Here is a 22,786-nt window from a genome sequence, read left to right as displayed (position 1 = left end):
ATCACCCCCTTTCCGCTTGTACCACCAGTTACCAACCACCCTGTATTTATATTTACGCGAATAACAAGAATTTTTTATCAAATGATAAGATACAATATTAAAGCAACTATATGAATAAATAAATAGATTTATATTTGCGCTAATATTACGTACGTACCTAGCTACAACAAGTTGAATAGCTTAAAATAATGAAAATGCAAAAACGAATAAACAATGCTAGGCATAAAAATATAGAAAGTTTGCATATGAAAATTTAAATACCTGCTACATCCTCTTTTCATCTCAACGATTTATCCCATTTATCCAATCAGATGTATGCGCTATGTAATTTATGACTTACGATTTCAGTGATCCGTTAGTTAAAGTAATTCAATGACTAAGTAAAATCTTTATCATAGTTGGCTTTGATGAATATTCTCGACAGTAAAACATCATGACGGTAAGGATCGTTTGTTTGCGCGTGTGATATGCTCTCTTCATAGCAACGTTCGCCAATAAGGAACTCACCTTAATTATATCTAAATTTTTATCAAGATTAATTTTCATCGTCTTCATGAACAAATCCAGTGATTTCGCCGATTTATGTCCAATGAGATGCTACTTAAGAGGGCTAAATTATCGTTTCGAATATTCCGAACAATTCTAGTAAGGTAGATAAAGACATTCCTACGTATGTCACTTCACTTAACCGTGTGAAACTCGTGTCTTCGATTTCTTAATCATGTTCCGCGTATAATTTCTAACAAAAACAACGAGTAATTGATAAAAAGTCTGTTTATTTCATTTGTCGTAAAGATACGTATGATTTTGTAGAAAAGTTTCTGCGAGGTTGGAATTCACGTTTAACAGCTCCATCTACTGTCTGTGTCAGATTAGACAGGGGATCTGATATTTAACTTAGAATGTCTTTCTTTCTCTGTATTTTTATCGATGCTTTTTAATCGTTAATTAAATTGAACGACAGTTATTAATTTTACACTGCAGGAAAATGGTCGGTAGATCGAAAGATACGACGGTGTTCTAACAATTTGTTTATGAAATCATGACTGACGTATATCTTACGTACTTAGGAATAATTGTTAGGAAAAGAATTTAAGTAACAGACTTCTAGAAAGCAGTGAAATGTACCAACGTAAAATCAATTAATTCGTACGATCTATGCATATGTAGAAACTTTGCATCGAGCAAAGGAGGAAAAGAAAAAGATATACCACCATGTCCAAAACTAGCCAGATTCGAAACGTGTCAGTTGGACCCCTGTATGCTGGATCCATGCAAACCAGAACCAACGGTTGTTATCATTGGTGCAGGAATGGCTGGACTTTCAGCGGCGCATCGGTTGGCGCAATGTGGCCTTCAAAATTTCACGATATTAGAGGCGACGGATAGGTATTTAAAATATATTAAATTAATATAATTGCGCGAGAGTATTATCAAACATCTATAATTGTTATCTAAAATACAATTTTGTCGAATAAAGACATACGAGTTGACGTATTTCCATAGTTTCTCGCAAACCCTTTATTAATTTCACTTTTTTTTTTATTTAGCAGTCAAACTCTGTAGCAAAAGATACTTTTACGCCTTCGAGATATTTTTGATAGAAGCTTCGTTCAAATGATTAATTAACATTTTAAGATAAATCTCGAGTCACTGACTTCTAACTACCTCTGGATACTTGATTTTCATCGATACTTTTATTCGTCATTGAAAGAAACAAAAGATCAAAATTTGAAAGAAACGTTTAAAAACGAATTACTTGGTACCTATAACGAATCTTGTTTGTAGACCAGGAGGTCGAATTCATTCGTGTTGGTTGGGTGATGTGGTGGCCGAGATGGGTGCAACCTGGATCGAAGGAGGGTGCGTGGCGAATCCTGTATTCACGCTAGCTGCTCAAGAAGGTCTTCTGAAGCCACCGCTCTTCAGGCCTGATCCGAGTCGTGGTCTTTTTTGTACAAGCGATGGCCGTGCTATCGATCTTCCTGTCAGCATTACGGCTTATCATACGTTTCGGCAGATCGAGCAACAGGCGGCAACTCTTTTCTCTCTAGGTTGTGGCCGCACCCACGGAACGTTGCTGAATTTTATGGGCGTTCGAATTCAGCAGGAGCTGCACAATTTTCCGGAGGAGCAACGGTACAGTTGTCCAGGTCAACTGCAAACTTTATCAGCAGCGATGTAAAAGTAGTTGTGGTCTTTCAGTAATTATTAAACGTTATTTGCAATAGTAAATATTCGTTAAGAAATGAAAGTAACGTTCGGCACGCCATTTCATTAGAATATGTCGAATTAATTGCAAGCATCGACCTTTTAATTGCGAGCAATTCTTTCGACTCACGTACTCACTTGGCCGATTATTTCACGTTCATTTACGTTCGTATTTATACAAACGTGGCGCGCAAGATTCTCCAATTAATCAACGTTACGTTACATCACTGCGTTTTTAACGACACGATATCGTCGATCGTTCTGCTTCGGTACCATCGGTGATCTCGCGATTTCAGATATGACGCGGCCAGGGTGATGTACGGGATGACAAACTGCGTGAGATGTCGCTGCGGAGATGATCTGTCGCTGGTTTCTGCAGATCAGTTTGGAAGTTATATCGAGATACCTGGTGGTAACGTGAGAGTGCCCCTTGGATACGTCGGAGTGCTTGCACCTCTGTTACGAGATTTGCCGAGTTGCGCTCTCAAGTTGGTTGAAACAAACATTGTCATAAATGTCATTTTCGCAGGAGAAGATTATTTCTTCGCTGTGAAAATTACTCCGTCGTAAAAATTTCGGGGGAAATACTATCTTGGATTATTTATTTCTGAAGATAAAATCCTTGTAAAAATACTTTATTTATCTGATTCTCGTTATTTTTATCACACGATTCCGCGTCTTGGTGTATTTTCATATTAAAAAATGTGACATTATTTTTGGAAATATTTATCGATCGATCGTTCCTGAATTTGATATTAAAACGCGTTAAGACAGGTTGCCGAAAATATGATTGACAGAGCTCGAAATGCACTGAATTTCGAGCTCATTTTAATCGTTAATTTATTAGTCATTATTATTAGCGAGAGACGTCTATTTCAAAATTCATCTTATTAACTGTGAAACTCGATTTTCTTTGCGAATCTTCCGCGAGAGTGAAATTCGTAAACTCTCATCGTAAACATCTCTGTGACAAAATGTATTCATAACGTTTCCAGTACACAGATTAGTTTCTTTATAGTTCATTATTCACCCAAACTTACAAGTATTCGTTGATCAATATCAATTTACTGCTCTTATCAGAATACGTTGAATGCATTAAACTAGTCGTATAAAACCTATTTTATAGTTTTAAGATACACGAATGAACTTTTAAAGTCGATTTATTAGCAACGATATGATCGGTTGCTTCGCTGTTAAAAAGCAATAGATTCTTCAAGATTAATATGTTGTTCATACTTGCAAAAATTTTACTATATTAATAGGCATTCACAAATATCACGCAGTAAACGTAAACGCTGTACATTTTTCAAAAATCGAAACCATCTTCCAAAGTACGAACTAATATTGTTATTATTATTGTCAAAAAATACTTGTCAAAGAATAACTTGCAATTTATCAATTTACTAATAGCATTATTAATCGGTAAACTACTGTGCAAGAGTGATACGTTTCGGGTGCCGAACTTACGTTTGTATGAAATTTATTTTTATATCAGATACTGCAAGCCAGTGAGTTGCATTAGATGGGGCGCCATAAGCGATTCGTGTCCTCGGGCGGTGGTGAAGTGTTGCGATGGCGAAGAATTTCCAGCCGATTACGTGATCGTCACAGTGTCCCTTGGTGTCTTGAAGCATCAACACGATAAACTTTTCTGTCCAGCATTACCCGCGGAAAAAGTCGAAGCTATTTGCAAATTAGGATACGGATACGTAAATAAAATATTCCTGGAATATGCAAGGCCGTTCTGGGTTTGGAAGGAGGGAGGCATTAAACTGGCTTGGTCAGCTGATGAACTCGCTGACAGATGCGACTGGGTGAAAGGTACGCTAAGCTTGTTTTTCAACGTGCCACTGACAAGTTGTTTGGAAACTTGACGAGAATGTTATTCGTTCATTGTGAAATTATGGTGAATCGAAAGCGAAACTTGAAACAGCAAAAAAATACACGATTAGTAAGTTTTACGTTTTCGACTATTATCTTTTGAATGAACTTGAATAAAGATGCAAATTATCCTTTGTAGTTTCAATTACTTTTCATAAATTTATAAAATCGCCGTATGCTTTAAAAAACATTCGGCGTATTTGCCGAATTCGTCGTACTTTGGCCAATCCAGCCAAGAAAGTAATATTATTTATCGGTATAAAAGTAGGAGAGAAATATTTCCCATCGAAATAATATCAACATAGTAATTTAGAATTTACTAATTTTAGTCAAATCTATTTGTACCTTCATCGGTATCTTGCTTTTCAAGTATCTTTTCTATATAACCTATAAAATTCCATTCTTACTTTTTCTTCAATTTCAATTCAAATTGGCACTTGATTATTTCTAAGCCATTGGATAAACTACAGATTTATTATTATTATTATTATTTTAAATTTCTTTCTAAATAACCGATCGATACTTTGATATATCTTAGGGATCTCAATAGTGGAAGAATTATCGACTTCGCAACACGTTTTGTGTGCGTGGGTTTGTGGCCGAGAGGCGGCAGATATGGAATTGTGCTCCGACGAAGAGGTCGTGGAGTCGATAACAAGAGTTCTTCGACAATTTACCGGTGATCCTACACTTCCCTATCCAGCAAATCTTCTCCGAAGCAAATGGTGCATGGATCAATACTTTGCTGGTTCATGTAGTTATATGGGGATGAACAGTACCGTTGGTCATCAATGTGATTTAGCTAGTCCATTGCCAGGTACGCGAACACGTAATTTCTAGTCGTGAATATTTTTTAAAGTTAATTCGTTCGAGAAACGTCTAAAGATTCCGAAATTATTCTCATTACGTTGAAATTAATTTAATTATAGCGGTTCTGACCACTATGAAGTCTGTTCTTATTTTGCACGCACGATGTATTTTTCCAACACTTACTTTACCGTTTTCTAGGTACCTGCGAGCCTATACCACCGATTCTTTTATTCGCTGGAGAAGCTACGATTCCAGGACATTACAGTACAGTACACGGCGCCAGATTGAGCGGTATTCGCGAAGCGGAAAGAATAATTCAATTAACGAAACGGTTCGGTGGTCCGCCAACGAAAACATCCGATAACAGCTGAGTTCGTATATAATTTCGTGCAAGTAAGAAGTTACCATAAATGGTATTCGTCATAGTAAACGTGCCCGTCTTCTGTCCAGGATGACACCGATCAACGCATTTCATTCAAATAAAATCTTTTATATTTGAAATTTGACGAAGCTAAGACATCGATGATTTTATATTATTTATGCAAAGCACGAAACGGAGAGTTGTGTTAAATTTTTTGAAAGATACGTTTAAACATTTTTCATTTGATAATTATATCTTTGGTTGTTGTAACGCATATTTCTGCTGTACCCTTATACCGCAAACTGTTAATCTTAATACAGAATATACGTTTTAGCATATTATTAAAATTAACGTCTCATTCACTTTCTTATAGTAAAATTTCAATTTTTCTGTCACAAGCACAGGAATACTGAATTCTTGTAACCTCTGCTACCCTGCTAGATCAGTGGAATCAAATGTTTTGCAATACAGTGCACTCTAATAAATATTACAATTCTTATATTAGCAAATGATCCTTGTCATTAATTATTTCTAATTATTTCTAATAGCCCTTTATCTTTGTCAATGATTTTATTTTACTGGCAATACTTGTCAGCTTATTATTCCGATGGCAAATAATATTCGAGCCTAGTGTCTCGAACATATCGAACATATCGTAAGAGTAAACGCAGAAGATTCATCTATGTACATGTAGATAGAATTAATTGTCATATCAATCGATGACAACATATAAAACAAGCATGCGAGACAACTATTGAGAAAGTCGTTTCTTGAAATAAATTGAAGAAGTCGAAGAACTTGGACAAATTGAAGAAGTCGAGTTTGATTTTAGTAATTACATACATGTATAGTTTATTGAATCGGTATTGTTATAACGATGATATCTCGATAAATACTTTCAACATTTATATATAGTATAGTACATTTATATATTTATTACAGTGAGTTGCGCGTCTCAAGAACGGAAATAAATGTTTGAAACAAACCTTTTACATATCGACGTAACAGGTACGTACGTACATATATTTTCTTTTATTACTTTCCGTTGGTCCCGTTTAACAGTAATTCGTGTTATCGCATCGAGAAAACGTTCTTATACCTCATGAGTGATAACAGTAATATTTACTTACATATATTCGTCTTTCAAAATTACGATTTATCCTTTTAATCACATTTATTCCTCAAATACAAACATTTTGCAGATTTTACTATGTATTTTGAAATATAAATCTGTGAACAAAAATTAGGCAGTTTTTGATTGCCGTTATTACTTTTACAACATCGATCTATCGCTTGTGGTTAAACGTGTATAAAAGTAAATCTTATTACGTGCGTTGTGTCAACCAGTGCATATGGAAGTGTTCAAAACTTCTTTCCATTATTTTTAAGAACGTTTGCTCGCTCGATAGACCAAACAGTGTAAAGTAATTCTAGATCTATTTATTGTCCCAGTTGCAGCACTACATTATGTTCAGAATGCCATAATTATACTCGATGTTAGAACGAACATACAAATATCCGCAATCTAACGACGAACAATTAAAGTATAGCATACCTAAAATAAACTACAACGCTTAATTGTTAAACATAAATAAATAATGATCGTAATCGCTTAATAATTAATCCGTAATTATCTTCAAGAGATAAGTGTCGTGAAACATATTGGTACACAATTATATCTATTACAGTATTTACACACTAATTAATTAATACATTAAATCAATTCGAGTCGAAGTATATTAAATTTCATATCATTTAATACTATCCTCGTATGAGTGCAAAAATTAATACATTAATACAATTAATACAATAGGTGCAACCTGATAAAAATACATTTTGCTCCTATTGTATATGTTTCATAAATATTATGCATAATTGTTGAATAATATAGATTTAATACTTCTTGAGATATGCTTCTTGCATTTATGCTAGAAATTCTGTAACTAGTTTTGCAGTTATAAAGAATAATATATATAAACTTATTGAACGTTCTATTAAATAATTCGAGTATAATTATAAAGTAGTTCGAGTACGATTATGGCAAGTAATTATCGGGGAATAGAGGTGATTTGCGTAGAAGAGACAAAGATATGTTACATAGATACGTACTGTATACTTATAACTATCGTATTGATAAATTATTTACAACGTAAATATAGTACATATAATTTAATAATTAGTAGATCATATGCAAGAGTAATATATATCAGATCGACAGGATAGAACACAAACATATAATTTATACGTTCGTTTCAATAGCATAATCTTTAAATAATTTAATAAAATATAAAATTCTTTGTATATTTTATACAACTAAAATCAATATATTCCGATACATAAATATTCTTGCCTGATGTCTAATATACAGATCTACGATAATTACTTTACGTGACATTATCTGTCACGTACATGCTGGGACATGAGATTATGTTTGTAAATAAATTAAAGCATGTCTACGTAGTTGCATATTTTATACACTTGAAACATCTAACTCAATTTTCCATGACTTATTTGCTCAGGATATTTACCAAACATTTAATACACGCAACGTAGACGTTTCGAACAGGAAATAATGACAAAATTTGTTAAAATATTTGAATTACTTGAAAAATATTAATATCATAAAGGAAGATCTTATTTTCCACATTCATAATATTCACAAAACATTCTTCAGATGCAGATAAATCGAAGAACATTGAATCGTAGAACATTGAACTGTTTTCTTTATCAACGAGGTAAAGGTGATCGTGATAATATTATTTCCTTTAAGGAATCAATCAACGTCGATAAGGTGAGCACGACTTAAATTCAACAACGTGCGGAATAATTCCTATTTTATATTGCACTCGGTGTCGACGATCAAATTCTGTTGATCGTTTACTATCAAATGTTATAATTCCTAAGTAATTACACGCTTTAACTTAATACAGTAACTTTAACTTGATGTAACTTTGTAGCGGCACATGAGTTAGAGGACAATTTCAACCATGTTATTGTTTTGCCTCGGAGTACCAACATCGTTAGGACACACATAATGTAATAATAAATAAACTCCGCGCAAAACAATGTCACCAGTCAATGTCGCGCCAAACAAGTGAGTCAGTCGTACGAATCAATATCAATTACCAGTTACTAGCCTTGACTGTTTCGATATCTCGTACCCTCGTCATCTAAACCAAACGACTAATCATCCTCCACACACACTTTAACTTGATACAATAACTTTAACTTCATACAACTTAATACAATCGCCGATGAAAACCAACAAGAAATAAGTTTTGCGAACTAGAATGTTTTAAATTACGTTAAGATATTTACTAGGCTTTTTTTAAATACTTGGCAGAAGTTCTGAATGTAACAGATATATTTGCAAGACGCTCCGGTGCCAGCAATTGCGTAACGCGTTGCTAAAGGTACATACGTATGTATACAGTGTCTTGCTGCTTGAAGAAAGCGATCTAATGGGCCTACACAACGCTATTGCTAAGGTATGCGTTCGAAAACTGGTACAAGGCGACATTTAATATTGCGCTTACAGCAAATTATGCGTTCACTGACGTGAAACGACAGTCGAATAACGATCTTTGGCGTGTTTCTTATATGGGACTTGTCTAATATATTTCGAGGTTATTAATATTATTGAAGGGGGCCTGTGTGTGTGAGTGCATGTGCGTGTAACGGCTTTGGCCGTCGGCAAGTCTTTACCGTGGCAAGAGAGCAAGAGAAAAAAATATCTGAGTCGACTTAGGCTCGGTGCAGACGAGCGATTTGCGGGAAATCGAAGTTTAGAAAATTGTATACATCAATTCAGAATTTCTTCTTACGCTCATCTTATATTCCAGATTTATGCTCCTATCTTTTTATTCGTTTGTATTTTTGCGCTTTTATATCTTTACACATTTACCTTTGTATATTTATATTTCTATAAGCCCAAGAAATTCTGACTTTCCTAGCACCGATAACTTTATGAAACCATTGAACACGTATTCCGTTGCTTAAGAAATTCCGTCTCCAACAACATACGTATGTATTCTTCTTTCGTAAAACCGAAGAATTCCATTTCTCAGTTGTTCGAACAGTCCCGCAACTGTGTCGCGTGGTAAAATGTCTGCTCCGAGCCTAAATCTCAACGAGGAAGTTTCACTGTAGCGTGTAACTTTCGTTACGTCGCGTCATTGTGCCGATCTGCGACAAACAGATGGATCGGCAAAATAGAGAATCGAGAAGTAAGAATCGAATCGCCGAAAGGAGAAAAACCGTGCGCGGAAGGTTTAACAGTCGCTCAGCGATAAAAACGTAAGCGAATACTGAGCTGTGTAACCGATCGTGTTAATTAATTAAAGATATGAAGGAAATATTTCCATCATTATCATACGAATATATTATGCTAATGATCTTACTTCAATTTCTATCTGATTCGTCATTTGTAAAAGTTTAGCAATTATACGTGGAATCGCGAAATACGTTAAACAAATCCCTGTTTCTCGATTATGCATTCGTTCTTCCAAGATCGCTAACACGAAAAACGATTAAAAGCTAGGATTGATTGCAGGTTGCAGGTGTCAAGGACCGACAACCACGAGCTATCTGAGCCCGCCATCACTTAGAAACCGATTGTTCCTCGAGAACCTCGTCTGCTCTCAGCTTTATCTCTTTCCAAGAGTTTTGAATATCTTTGCTTTCGCTGTACCGCGAGCAAACTGCGAACCGTAGGAAGTACATGTCGTTTATCTTGGATGGCACTAAATGAATGTTTCCGGCGCCGTTGATCTTTTTCAATAAGGTCTCGTTTATGTCATTCGATCCCTGCGAATGATATCACATGTCGTTACAATGGTATATTTTACTTTTGAATATTTAATCGAGATTCTTTCGTTTGGTTCTTTTGCTTCGCAATGAAAATCTGGGGATTGTTACTGGCTTTTGTCGTTAATCAGAAAATAGTGTTTCGAAATGATTTCTAAGACGATATTGTGTATTGATAAAATAGAGATAAAATTATTAGATAATTATTAGACATTAGACAATTTAATCGTGATACTAATAATATTTAAAATAAACCCAGATACGTATCCCTGATTTTCATTTTTACGATGTCTTTTTGGAATAATGGCGTTTTCCTATATTTAAGGAGTTTAAATTGCATTTTTGTTGCATGTTATTCGTTTACTACTCTAATTAAAAGAACAACGATGAATCTGATGTGTATCATGTAGATAGAAACAACGTCGTATAGTCGTGAACCGTAATAATTATCTGTCTATGATAGGTGTATCAGGATTAAATGTGACATTCGATAAAAATAGTACGATGGAAAGACTGCTCTTACCTTTAATCGGAAACAGACAAGTCCTAATATCACTTCGGCGACAATTTCGAATCGTGGATCCGAAAGAACCAGCGCTTCGAATTCATGAGCCTGGGCAACGTGGTTTCTGATATATCGTTGAAGATTTTCGACGCCATAAATCCTCAGCACGAACCAGAGTTTCAACGCTCTGAATCTTCGTCCCAATGGAATCTGCCAATGCTGTATAAAAGGTAAAATATTAATCTTCAAATATTAATAAATTCATTCTTCTTACAAAAATGAACGACGATTCTCAAATTTGATAAATATAGAAACGAGATACAATGTCAAGTCTTCTACTGTTGTTATATGACAATTTTATAATAGTATTTTTTCCTACGTATGTGTGAAGAAACTTGCTGAAAATGACAACGCGAGTTCGTGCTCGCCATCTATATGCGGATGCGTTAGTTATAAGAAATAGTAACTAGAAGATAATCCTAGTTATAATCGATAGATTTAATCGATAGGCTTAAGATGCTTTTTTGTTTTTATCCCTAGTTTTTCTAAGGTTATTTCGGCTCACAACGGTGTGATAGATTTATCCATTCAATAAAATAATAATTATCGTGATCCTACCTCTGAGTATAGAAATAACAACAAAACTTCTTACTTGCCTCCGTAATATTCGATAGATAATGATCTCTTATACGAACGAAAAAAGTTGTAGTTATCATTAACGAACTATCTTACCCTATAGTCAGGAGCAGAACCTTGCATATCGTGCTTTAGATACAGAGGATCCACATTGAAAGCATTGATAACGTATGTCGGATCCTTTAACCACATTGTCGAACAATCAAAATTTACCAACATCCATTTGTGTGGATTGAAATTGAAGGAATCTGCCAATTCGGTGCCTTTCATTAAATATCGGAATTCCGGGCAAATAAACGCTGAACCTAACGAAGAAAATAGTTCAGGTAATAAATTCTAGCCTCGTAATATTTATTAGATATATTATATGTGTAATTGTTTAAAATACCAGCATAAGCTGCATCAACATGTAGCCAAACATTCTCACGATTTGCGACCACACCCATTTCATCGACACGATCGAATGCACAAGAGCAAGTGGTTCCCAAAGTGGCGACAGCCTGTAAAATAAAAATGAAACGAAAGTCGATTTTATTCGATCAGTATAAATTTTATATTCGTTAATGAGACCTTTAGTTGAAGTTTCAAAGTGTTAAACATTCAATAATTTGTCACAAATGTTTGAACTGGAATAAGATATTTTATCTTATGATTACAGGAATCGTTTCGTTATTGCTAGGGAGAATGTACATAATATGTGTCTGGAAAAGCTGCGCTAGTATCGTATGCGTGCGAATTCGCATACGAATACAATGAACTTACGTAGAATGGAATCAGTCCTTGTTCTTTATCCTTGCGAATGGCCTCTGCCAGTGTCTCACCGCGAAGTTTATATTTCGAATCGGCTTCTAGCAATCGGAACTTTACGCCTCCGAGAAGACCAGCTCGTTCTACAGAGCTGTGAGCTTGACCTGAGCAACAAATTAATAACTGCGATAGAATACACTATCTTCATCTGCAATAAATCTAGTTATTTACTTCGTATCTAGTTTTATAACTAATTCATCGAAGGAAGCAAATATAAAGAAAGAAACAAGGAATTTGATAAATCGTCGAATGGAATGCTAAATTCTGTACAATTCCCACTCGTATTATTCTCTACTTATTATTTCCAAGTTTATTGTTAAACTGCGAGACGTTTCTCTCTCTTTCTTTTGTTTCAACACCGAATCAATGCATCCATCATTTTTTTTTAATTATTCCATCTGAATACAAACAATCCAAGCGTGATTGCCACTCAAACGTTAATCCATTAGCCGAACAAAATATGCTTTAAACTTTCCAAAACAAAAGCCCTTTGCAATTTTTAATCTCGACGGTACAATAACCAATAACGACTACTTTGATCGAAGCGAATATCAATGTAAAAAGAAAAAGCATTACTACAAAAGAATGGCAATCCCATGGGATATTCGTGATATTTCTTTTTCTTCTCTGTTCACGTCATCGATGCGTAGAATAACTTAGAACGGAGAACAATTAGCGAACGCCTTTTACGAAACTTTCTACGTGCTTTCTACGTGATTCGACGTGCTAACAAAGAGACGCAGTAACAGGAGCACAGAACAGCGAAGGCGGTTAGACGTGGGTGGCAAAGGGTGGCACAGGGTTGAAGTAACTCGAGTGGTTATTACGCGTTGCTATGGTGACAAAGTGCTGGCTGATGAAGTGCCGCAACCCCGTACTCGGCTTGTCATCCCATCCCCGGCTCTCGTGCCTTTGTCAAATATTAAAGAGCACCGGCCAACGTCATCGTTAATCTTGTTTACAGGAAATCACGGTAGTGCGCGACCTCGAATTTTTATCCGGCTAATCGATGATCTAATTCCTTCGATATTATCCATCTATATTTTTCGAATATTTGACAAAAGCGTGGAATATTGACTTCACCTTTCGGAAAGGTAGAAAATTTATTTACGTGAAATTGATCGAAGTTGTTAAAGAATGGCTTCGAAAGTTCGTACCTTTGCCAGACGAGACATTAAGAATATTAAGATTAAAAGAATATGATTCTGTCATCGAAATTGATATTTTCAGCAATTTAAGCAATCTTTGTAGCAAGATAAATACAGGATTTTTTTTTAAATATATTTTACTCCGGTACGGGTGTAAAGTTTAATTATTTCATAAATAAGATTGGTACGTGTTAGATTAATGTCTTAACCGATACTTCTGCCAGCATCAAATAGTTTGAAACGATTACTTACAGGAACTATAAGCGACTAGTTTTTCTACAATTTGGTTATCCGTCCAGTCAGGATGTTGTTCCTTGACCTGCCTTATTTTTCTAGCCTTGGCGCCGAGAAGTGCGACTAAAGTAGCTTCGCTCGCGGTTCCCTATAATGCGAACTTGATCATTAACTATTATTTACGAGCTGTCAATTATGCCTGAGCTACTCGTGAAGTGTCGATCGATTTCGTCGAGACGACGCGACGAAGCTTAAGATTCTTGATAAGCAGCCCAACGGATGAGCAACAGGTGAATTTAACACAGGGCATTTACGTTAATTGATAATTCTTTAGGCGTAATATTCCGCAAAATTGTGTCATATACAAAATAAAGACATCCAAGTCTGCTGGCTCACCAAATTTATTATCTAGATTTTGAAAAGAATCTTGAAAGATTAAAAGTACTTATAGATTTTCATAATACGATGATAAACACATTAATTTCGCGATTTAAATCACTAAATTATCAATAGATATTTATGCGTTCGAAGGTGAAAGTTTCAAAGGTACGAAATATCTAAAATATGCTACTGATTACGATATCTAGCGTGTGAAATAAATTTCTGTTTAGCTCTCACTTTCTCATCTCTGTTCATAGAAATATAAATTTGTATAAACATCCTTATCTTAGGAATGCCAGTTATTTCACTAAACGAGTTTCTTTGGATAAATTTACCTGAATGACACCACCACCCTTTCCACCGCTGCAGGCTAAAAATTCTTTGGGCAGATCTAACATTTTTCCTAGCCAATCCAACATTATTACCTCCAACTCGGTACAAGCAGGACTTGCAATCTGCGACAGAGAGGTTTGTTGCATTTGAATAAACACCAGAAATTTTCTTTTTTCCATTCGAATTTCGATTAAATGAAACGTGGAAATAAAAACGATCAGAAAGGTAAATAAGAATTGAAACATTTTTCAATTAAATGTTGACCCTTACCCAAGTGAACCCGATGCATGCGATAGCACCGCTAAGCATATCAGCAACGATCGCTGGATACGATTGGGCTGTAGGAAAATACGCGTGAAATTTCGGGCTATGCCAGTGTGTAACCTGGACGAACAAATTTTCTGCGTCAATAAAAATTTATACCAAAATTATCCAGTATTTGGGAATTAATATTATTGCGATATTCTACGCTATAGTTTTGTATCATTTGTAACGCGAACAATGATACATTATATGATTATATGTAAAAAATATCGTTTATCATATTACAGTTTGTACTTACTCCTGGCATTATCACTTTTTCGATATCTGCCATAACGTCTTTCCAACTTTCTGGCCTTTGCGGCGCCTCGGAAGGCAAAAGGGGTTTCATGTAACCTGGTTCTACTGTCGGAAGCACTCGCCTATAAATTTTACTTTATTTACAAACGCAAAGGAGAAGCTTCTAAGCTTAAATAGATCTCGATTAAGCGTCATTATCTCTAATGAAAACTATAATACACCGTGATTAGTTGAACTGAAATAAATAGTATTTGTATTTTGTTTTGTTTAAAATAACTGCAGTTAAAAAATATATAATCGATATCTTTCTTTTATATATCCCTCGGATAAACCAGATTATCATAAATTAGAATCGAAGAAATTTAAATTCAGAAAAAAATTGTACGCAGAGTATAAAATTACAGAAGGAATAATCGATTCTGATTAATTTGCAGCTAAAAAAAGCAACGTTATTACAAAAGATTATCTTACGTTACTAATCAGCGAAATCAAGGCAAGTATGGTTTAAAAAAGAAATAAGGACGACGAAGCAGGATACGAAAATGAGTAAAGAAATCACCTGTCCCTGATATTTTCCAGGTAATTAGTGATATATTCTGCCATTTCCTTGGCGAACTCCTTGAACGCGTCGGGATCCATTTCCTGTACCCTGTAATGTTCCAACATTTCGCTAGTTAGTATAAACAAACTTTTATGTTGCATCAGGAACTACTTTTTAAAATCGGTGCGGATCTCTGAGTTGCCAGGTTGCAACGGTTGACAGCTCTGTACATGCGATACGATAAGTGGCAATTGGCATGACTAGCCTTCTCAATGTGGGTCTTTAGAATCGAGACAATGGAAGACAGTGACACGTGTTTCGTCGCAGGATGGTAAGAAAGAGAGGAAGAGATTTGATCTGTTCATAATAATCAACGTGAACGGGGACAACTTGACTCGCAAAGGAATAATGACCATGAGTCATTTTCGTGAGGCAAGTTCCGTTCGATTCCTTTCCCCTTTGCAATTCACTGTACACTGTTTTGTATCACAGGGCCCGATCCTACAATATGTTTTTCACTAGCTGTTTTCGTAATATAGTATTTTTCGAGACAGTGCAATATCGAAATTACAAGATTCTGTCTTTGCTATCTCGTAATTTATGTTGCTATAAAATATACATATGTAGAAGGTGTAAACTACTTACAATGCAATGTCAATAATACTTAGGATGATCTTTCATGCTCCATGATACGTTCGACATAATGAAAATCGCAGATTTAAACGCGATACCGATCTCCGAGGAAATAAAAAAGGCTAAGTAGTAACGATAAAACGTGATCATCGTCGCAATACTACAGCCCAGAGACTTGACTCATTTGATCAACCTGCAAGACTATTTCTACTCCGTATTTTTCCTGGTTATCTATAAATTCTTCACGATTTCCATAAAAGACACATAATGCTATTACGTTGATGCAATTATCTGTCTCCAGTGAGATAATTGTCTACGTGCTACTGTCATATATTATCGTTAAATCAATTTATCGAATGTCTACTTCGAGACAAGTTATAAAGACTCGAAGATGATATATATATAAAAGGTATAATGCAATGGAATGATTACTTAACGATATAAATAAGAAATATCAGTATATTTCTGGAATGTTATTACTCATATTTTCGCTACAAGGTAGTTGTAAAAATCTTGCGATAGACATATAATTTGAAAAAATGTTTTAATCGACGAATAGGAAGTATTTTTGCTTCAAACTTTCAGAATGATCATTCCTGACTGTATTTTCCAATTTTAATATGATGCTATAATAATAATAATAATCGAATAGCAGGCAATAATAATCATAAAGCAAATTTTACCTATATACATGTCATAATGTTCGTTCTATTCTAATACTTGTTTCGAAATTAGTGTAACGCGCAATCAACAATTTTCCTTAACGTCTAGATTTCGACGAATCGTAATTGAAATTAATAATCCACGGCATACGAATGATGGAACTGATCGAGATTTTATTGGGAATTCTTGAAGGATAAGGAACCAGGAATCCCCTGGGTATTTCCCTGTTCGGCTGTGACGTCAAGAGGTTCACGCATCGTCTTTTGCATGTTAAACCGAGAAATTGTATCCTTGTTCGATTGTACTTTACAATTATAACCTTATATACGTGATAATTTTCTTTTTAAATTTAAAGTTTGATCACGAGAGAAAATGAAAAAGACAGATCGGTTTTATTTAATTATTGCCTAGATTTATAAATCAGCTGACAGTCTGAAACATTTCGTACCTTTATAATATTTGGTTTAGATCAACCATGACCGATTATGGTTTCTTCAATTCCCGCGGTCGGACAAGGTCGTTGTTATTATATTCTTGTACAGAAAACAAGCTTTTACTTCTTCTTACAAGTTGCCTAACGAGAATTACCCAACTCTTCCACCTTCCAATCTCTAATTTTAATTCCAATCTCAATTTACACTGTTCAGGTGAAAGTCAACGGTTTGGTAACGACGGGACGTTTTGGATAGATTTAAATTCATAAATTTTTATTAATATGCACACTCCACACAAGTCAAAAAAACGAAAATGGAATTGAAATTCGCATGTTTTCAATGCAGATGCCATGTAAAACAAGAAATTCTTCGATATTTAGCACGTATATTTTTCGGAGTAAACTTAAAGCGTCATTGACTCTAAAGCGATTTTAAGAAAGTTCTAAAAATTCAATTATTGCCATTCGTAATCTAGTTAACGACGAATAATTAAAATTACACTTCACGGCTTGTATCTCAGGATGTCAAGAAGCATACAAGAGTTTGGTATCTGTCACTTAATTGACTCGTTAATTTAATTACAAACGTAAAGAATTGCAGAAAATGTTTTATTGTGGATCTTTTTCGTTCTACCATGTTCACAAGGAGAAATCCACTGATGTTGTCAATCTTTACGCAACGATCTCAAATAGCGTAAATTCTTTTACATTCTATGGTGCAATGCTCCACTGTATTGTTTTATATTTTCTTGTAGAAGAATAGAATCTTATGAATTTTAACGAACTGACTGTGATATAGTGCAGTCAGGAAAAAATATCTTACAAACGTTCAAAAAAGTTCGTTAAAAGAATCAATAGTTTGTTAGATCATAGATATTAGAAAATATGTACAGCAAAATTCCTATTGAAATGGTTTCTTCTTGAATGCTGCAAATGATAGTGTTGTGAAATTTCTTAAAAGATACGAACCAGTACTATAATAGGCTTGAAATAAACAATGTTACGAAACGGACAACTACATTGTCAAAGTTGAAACATAACAAATTTGAAAAAAATATGAGCCATTCAGAATAAAGAGATAATGGCAAGTTCAATAACTTGTCGTGTACGTAAACAGATGCGGTAACGCGCGTTTGATGATAAATTATCCAAGAATATAGTAGCTTGCAAATGATGTAGTAATTGATTTCACGTGATTTCCACTTCTGTCACTATTTTCATTTTTATTTAAATTTAAAAAATGTTCTCTATTATTTTCAACATTTTCAATTTTTGACACATCTAGTTTTGACTACTCGAATAAATCTATAGTGTACACTGGCATGAAAACCAAAATCGAACCTTTTAAATGAAAGTTTTTTAAAATTATCGTTTATATCGATCATAATAAATACGTGTTTAAAAAAAAATCATTGTTCGAATATTTTTTAAATGTTGGCTGCAAAATAACATGTTAGTCCATTCTAAACGATTTTTACAAGATTTCGAAAATATGATCAGTCAATCTCTCACGAAGTTGACGGTAGATATAGAACAACTTTTACGAGTTTTAGCAACGTGATTCTATTTCGTAATATTTCTTATTTCGGGACGATTAGCGTCTGTTAAAAAGTTGCCTCGCGAAGAAAATCGTGTTATCTCAGTAACAACCGACGATTCTTCAAATTGCTCACGGCAAATTAAGACATACTTTAACATTGTACGTGGCATTCTTGACATTTAATGGCGAACGAGACTATTTTAATTGCACTGTTTACGTACATGCTAATAATTGTAATCAATCGTGTATTAATAATATTTGCTTCAGTAAGAATTCTGTTGCACTGCATAATAATTTTTTCTAAGCACAATCAATTTACATATATATACTATTTACATCAAAATGATTTCTTATCTATCTCTCTATAAATATCAAAGTAAACGATTCAATGTTGCATATTTTACACTGAATATTATAGTTAGTTGGCTAGTCGTAATAAAGTTGAACGTGTTGACTTGAATTTCTGCTTTCATCCTGTTTACAAGAAAATATCAAATGATATTTCCAATATATCGATTTAAATTGCTGCTCTTACTTTTCACCAGAGATTTAATTGTTCTATGGAACGTAAAAATAATTACAGCATTCAAAATTATCGCGTAAAAAATCTTCTAATCCATCTTTCTTCCTTTCGCTTCGAATCTAAAACACCTCTCCTCCCCTCGAAACAAATAACGCGACTGCGAATGTTTATCCATTTATGTAGCAATTGTATCCTTCAAATGTACAGAAACACAAAGAATATCCACTCGTTGCAACATTATTGCAAGTTATAACGACAATCGATAATAATCCGGATAAATTACTCATAGCAAAATTAATAACAAATTATATTACAATATGGATAACGCTAATGAAAAAACTGAAACGTATCTTCATGTACTCTTCGGTTCTATGCATACGAACATAAATTTCCAACATTCACAGTCTACGAATACTAATAAAAATCAAAGGGCAATATACCAGGCTGAGACGTGATTGCGGTACGGGCACTTGACAGTTGACTATCCACGTGGATTCGGTTCGCGTCGAGTCAGGGGAAATCCGCGAGCTCGTTCGAGCAGCTGCACGGTCCACGAATGTCCGGATGAAATTGCCGTCTGCCGACTACGTCGTGTTGCTTTATGTACCACCCCACCAAGTACTCGCGCCGCTTGTCGGTTCCTTTCGACTGATCGCGATTACCAGCTGCGCAGGTAGATCCGCGTACTTCGTCCCTGAATTGGCGATTCGATCGATCCGGACACCAAGCCGGGGATCGATAAGTCAAGTCTACCTAGTTTGATTAGAGTTGGTGCGGCGATACGCGAAGTCAGGATTAACAACTTCGTTAATTGTTCGATGCCAGTCGAGTGATTTCTGACCGGGCCATTGTAACTGATGATTGCCGGTTGGATTGCTTCAGGATGTTGCAGTAGTTTGTTACAATTTAATCGAACATCTCGTTCGTAATCGTATAATCATACTTTTCGAAGATTGAAATTATTTTATTAAGCATTCGCCGGGGATTTCGTCGACGGAGAGTGGGATTTTCTGCGATGAGTTTTATCGGACTGACAATGAGTTTTGTACGTGAAGTGATCATCGTTGCCGTACACGTTTATTGGTTTAGTGCAAGGTTAATTTTAGAAAGCGAAGATTCGTTAGGTGGAATATTTTATTATTGGTTTTTATGTTCCATTAATCGACGCGATGGCTCTCATTAATTTTCTTATTCTCTCGACATACGTTTGTCGCTAAATCGTAGTTTGGTGTTTTGGAAAAGTTACGTGTGTAATACCGAACCACATAAAAAGATAATTTTGGTAATATGGCACTGACTCGTAGTACATTATGACATTTTTAAATTTTCTTTCCTCAAAGATCTTCGTTCGTTTTTATCACACTGATACGGATATACTAAGTTTCCTTGTAATTTGCCTATCCTTTCATGGACCGTTTAAAATTCTTATTTGTCTAATTTTCACGAATATATTTATTAAAAATAGCTTATTAAAAATATCTTACTTTCAGTTCGTTCAAAAGCAGAACACATACTTAGAGATTCTCACTTTAAATACCAAACTCTATAAAATTGAATCATCAAATTTTTTAAGTATTTATAGTTCATGTACTTCCCTTTACACGCGAGTTTTCGAAAAGACGATCAAAGATCAGAACTAAAGCTGAACGAAATACATAGAACGACAAGGTATCTTAGTACGACCTAATAGCATAATAACGTTTTGAAACTCAAAGGTAGCTGTACCGAGGCGAATTATAACTTGATTTCAAGTTCGAAATCAAGGCGCCATTCAGACAGGAAAATTGAATTAATACTTTCAAAGTCGGCGCTGTTTCGTTGAAACGGATATCTTGTAAAATTGTGTCGCAACGTGATTTTTAGTTTTCCTCGATATGCGACAGTTATTTATTCGTAGCAGTTTCAACTTTTACGATACCTGTATCCTACGTGAAATTATATTTTATATTATCTATTAAAACTGTTCAATTAGATTGCGAAAAGCCACGCCTAAAAGGAATTAATTAAAACGATGATTTAATAGATGAATATGTAATATAAAATGTGGAAGCTGCGGTATAATGAACACATGATTTGACACTCAAGTAAAAAAAAAAAGATTATTAATGAAAAATCTGCAAATTGATATTTGAACACATCCGTAATAAATCTAACAGCTAATTATGTAATATTAAATATCAAAGCGTCCAAAAATAATAATTATCAAAATATTAATTGTAAGCTAATGATATATATATATAGGTGCATAAAGATACGATTTTTAAGTGTTACATATATACAAAAATTTCTTGAATTCCTCCTTCTCTCGCAATGAAATTTATGCCAGAAAAACTTTTGCGACCAAATCAAATATAAAAATTACTTAAATTTTCCTATTTTAATCCAGTCATGATTTTCTTCGCATATTTCTTTAAAATTAATTACAGAATTAAATCAACTCATAACGAATTCACGATCAACCTAAGACAAAATTATTTTAGAGCTACTCTTGACCCAGATTGTGTAAGACGTAAAATGTGTCGACGATCAACAAGTTGTTCGAATAGGAGAAAACCTGTAGCTTCAGAATGTACATTGGATCGAGTAGCTGCTTGTCAACGAACTGTTTCCCCGAATTAGGATAATTACTAGTATCTTTCATCAAACCAGGACGTTAATGAAACAGAGGTAGCTGGTTAATTTTAAAACTACGTCAATGGCATATACGGAATCGTGTCTCGTTCACTTCCACTTCTACTTCCACTGCTTTTCCCTTCCACGTATCGCGCAAAAATGTCCTCTGGAATTTCACACGAAACAGCATTGACTCATTCAGATGGAAACGGAAAATCCGAGATAAAGCGCGCGCGCCACTCCAACATCCTGATGCACGTACGTATGTGTTGTGAATTACGTTCTTGACTCGATATCTGGGATATTCCGGAGGTTTTACAATATTTGTGTTTAGATTTCTGTTGAATCGAGGAAAAGGTATTCCGTTATCAACCCGTATGTTTTATGGTCCGAAAATTTCATTGAAAATTGACGATGAATGGAAATCTAAGAAATTTAAATTTTCCTCCAATTTATTACACAATGGTTTCTAATTTATTACTTTCGTATTATTTTATTGTATTGTTATATTTTATATATTATTTTATTTTAACCATTACGATTCGTTGCACTTTATGTAATAATTTCGGGGCGCCTTTAAAAATATCTATTTATTATATACTTCATCTTCATTTATTGTTACTTACTTCGATATACTGCAGTTTACATAATAACTACCAAGCATACGTGATAGAGTCTGAGTCATCCTACGATAATATCAATAACATTGAGAAATTCTTCGACAGTATAGAAGCATACCTAACTGCTTGGATGGTTATAGCCTATGGTACTGCGTTACAGATCTACTTTCACATCGAGACCTTGTATTAAAACCTACCTAAGTGTATTGCTAATGTCGTTTCATGAAAATAGCAATTTATCAATAATAGCTTGATCGTTGATTAAGACGTTGAGAGAACGAAAATAAGAAATAATTAGCGAAACTGTTACGCTACGCGTGTAGCTTGACAATGTACGTAAGTTTTATTTTATATGCGTATTTTGAACGTATATATTCAGAATTAGCGTTTAGTATCTCTTAGTATTATTATTTATAACATTAATATTGATAATTGTATTATTCCGTATGTGTAATTAAATATATATTTGATCAGAAGATTTCATGTTTTTTTTTTTGATTTCTTCTTGATTTTTTTTTTAATTTATGCATAATAACTCGTATTTCC

The 22,786-nt window shown here is 34.5% G+C and overlaps 2 protein-coding genes and 1 long non-coding RNA gene across 4 annotated transcripts; 2 read left to right on the top strand and 1 right to left on the bottom strand.

The window, feature by feature from the left end:
• The first annotated feature begins 433 nt into the window (after nucleotides 1-433).
• On the top strand, nucleotides 434-5,610 carry LOC117163708 (peroxisomal N(1)-acetyl-spermine/spermidine oxidase). Its single transcript, XM_076622278.1, has 7 exons — nucleotides 434-439; nucleotides 1,112-1,389; nucleotides 1,789-2,139; nucleotides 2,508-2,699; nucleotides 3,707-4,032; nucleotides 4,631-4,909; nucleotides 5,101-5,610. The coding sequence occupies exons 1-7, from the start codon at nucleotides 434-436 to the stop codon at nucleotides 5,271-5,273; spliced, it is 1,605 nt and encodes a 534-aa protein (XP_076478393.1). The 3' UTR covers nucleotides 5,274-5,610.
• A 474-nt stretch (nucleotides 5,611-6,084) lies between these two features.
• Nucleotides 6,085-15,315, bottom strand: Ddc (aromatic-L-amino-acid decarboxylase). Its single transcript, XM_033345733.2, has 10 exons — nucleotides 15,234-15,315; nucleotides 14,676-14,796; nucleotides 14,384-14,497; nucleotides 14,116-14,235; nucleotides 13,418-13,547; nucleotides 11,973-12,121; nucleotides 11,599-11,710; nucleotides 11,307-11,515; nucleotides 10,593-10,793; nucleotides 6,085-10,069 (listed from the first exon to the last, which is right to left on the bottom strand). Exons 1-10 carry the CDS (start codon nucleotides 15,311-15,313, stop codon nucleotides 9,863-9,865), a joined length of 1,443 nt encoding a protein of 480 aa, XP_033201624.1. The 5' UTR covers nucleotides 15,314-15,315; the 3' UTR covers nucleotides 6,085-9,862.
• On the top strand, nucleotides 9,961-16,363 carry LOC143303275 (uncharacterized). Of its 2 annotated transcripts, XR_013059410.1 has the most exons (4): nucleotides 9,961-10,099; nucleotides 10,533-11,536; nucleotides 15,109-15,546; nucleotides 15,708-16,363. It is a non-coding gene; the product is annotated as an uncharacterized LOC143303275 (long non-coding RNA). The 2 variants fall into 2 exon arrangements; XR_013059409.1 differs by lacking the exons at nucleotides 15,109-15,546; nucleotides 15,708-16,363 and adding an exon at nucleotides 11,869-11,978.
• Nucleotides 16,364-22,786: the final 6,423 nt, after the last annotated feature.

Source organism: Bombus vancouverensis, chromosome 10 (genome assembly GCF_051014615.1).
Source record: "Bombus vancouverensis nearcticus chromosome 10, iyBomVanc1_principal, whole genome shotgun sequence".
NCBI lineage: Eukaryota > Metazoa > Arthropoda > Insecta > Hymenoptera > Apidae > Bombus > Bombus vancouverensis.
This window is presented reverse-complemented; position numbering and strand designations above follow the sequence as displayed.

What these genes read in the sequence shown, in the direction of transcription:
- LOC117163708 (XM_076622278.1), top strand. An exon ending in AATTTTCCGGAGGAGCAACG is followed by an intron (nt 2,140 to 2,507) that starts GTACAGTTGTCC and finishes TCGCGATTTCAG; the next exon opens with ATATGACGCGGCCAGGGTGA. An exon ending in TTGCCGAGTTGCGCTCTCAA is followed by an intron (nt 2,700 to 3,706) that starts GTTGGTTGAAAC and finishes TTTTTATATCAG; the next exon opens with ATACTGCAAGCCAGTGAGTT.
- Ddc (XM_033345733.2), bottom strand. Translation starts at nt 15,313, where the DNA reads ATGGATCCCGACGCGTTCAAGGAGTTCGCCAAGGAAATGGCAGAATAT. An exon ending in ACTAGTCGCTTATAGTTCCT is followed by an intron (nt 12,122 to 13,417) that starts GTAAGTAATCGT and finishes TTTGTTGCTCAG; the next exon opens with GTCAAGCTCACAGCTCTGTA. An exon ending in TTGTCTGTTTCCGATTAAAG is followed by an intron (nt 10,070 to 10,592) that starts GTAAGAGCAGTC and finishes TATCATTCGCAG; the next exon opens with GGATCGAATGACATAAACGA.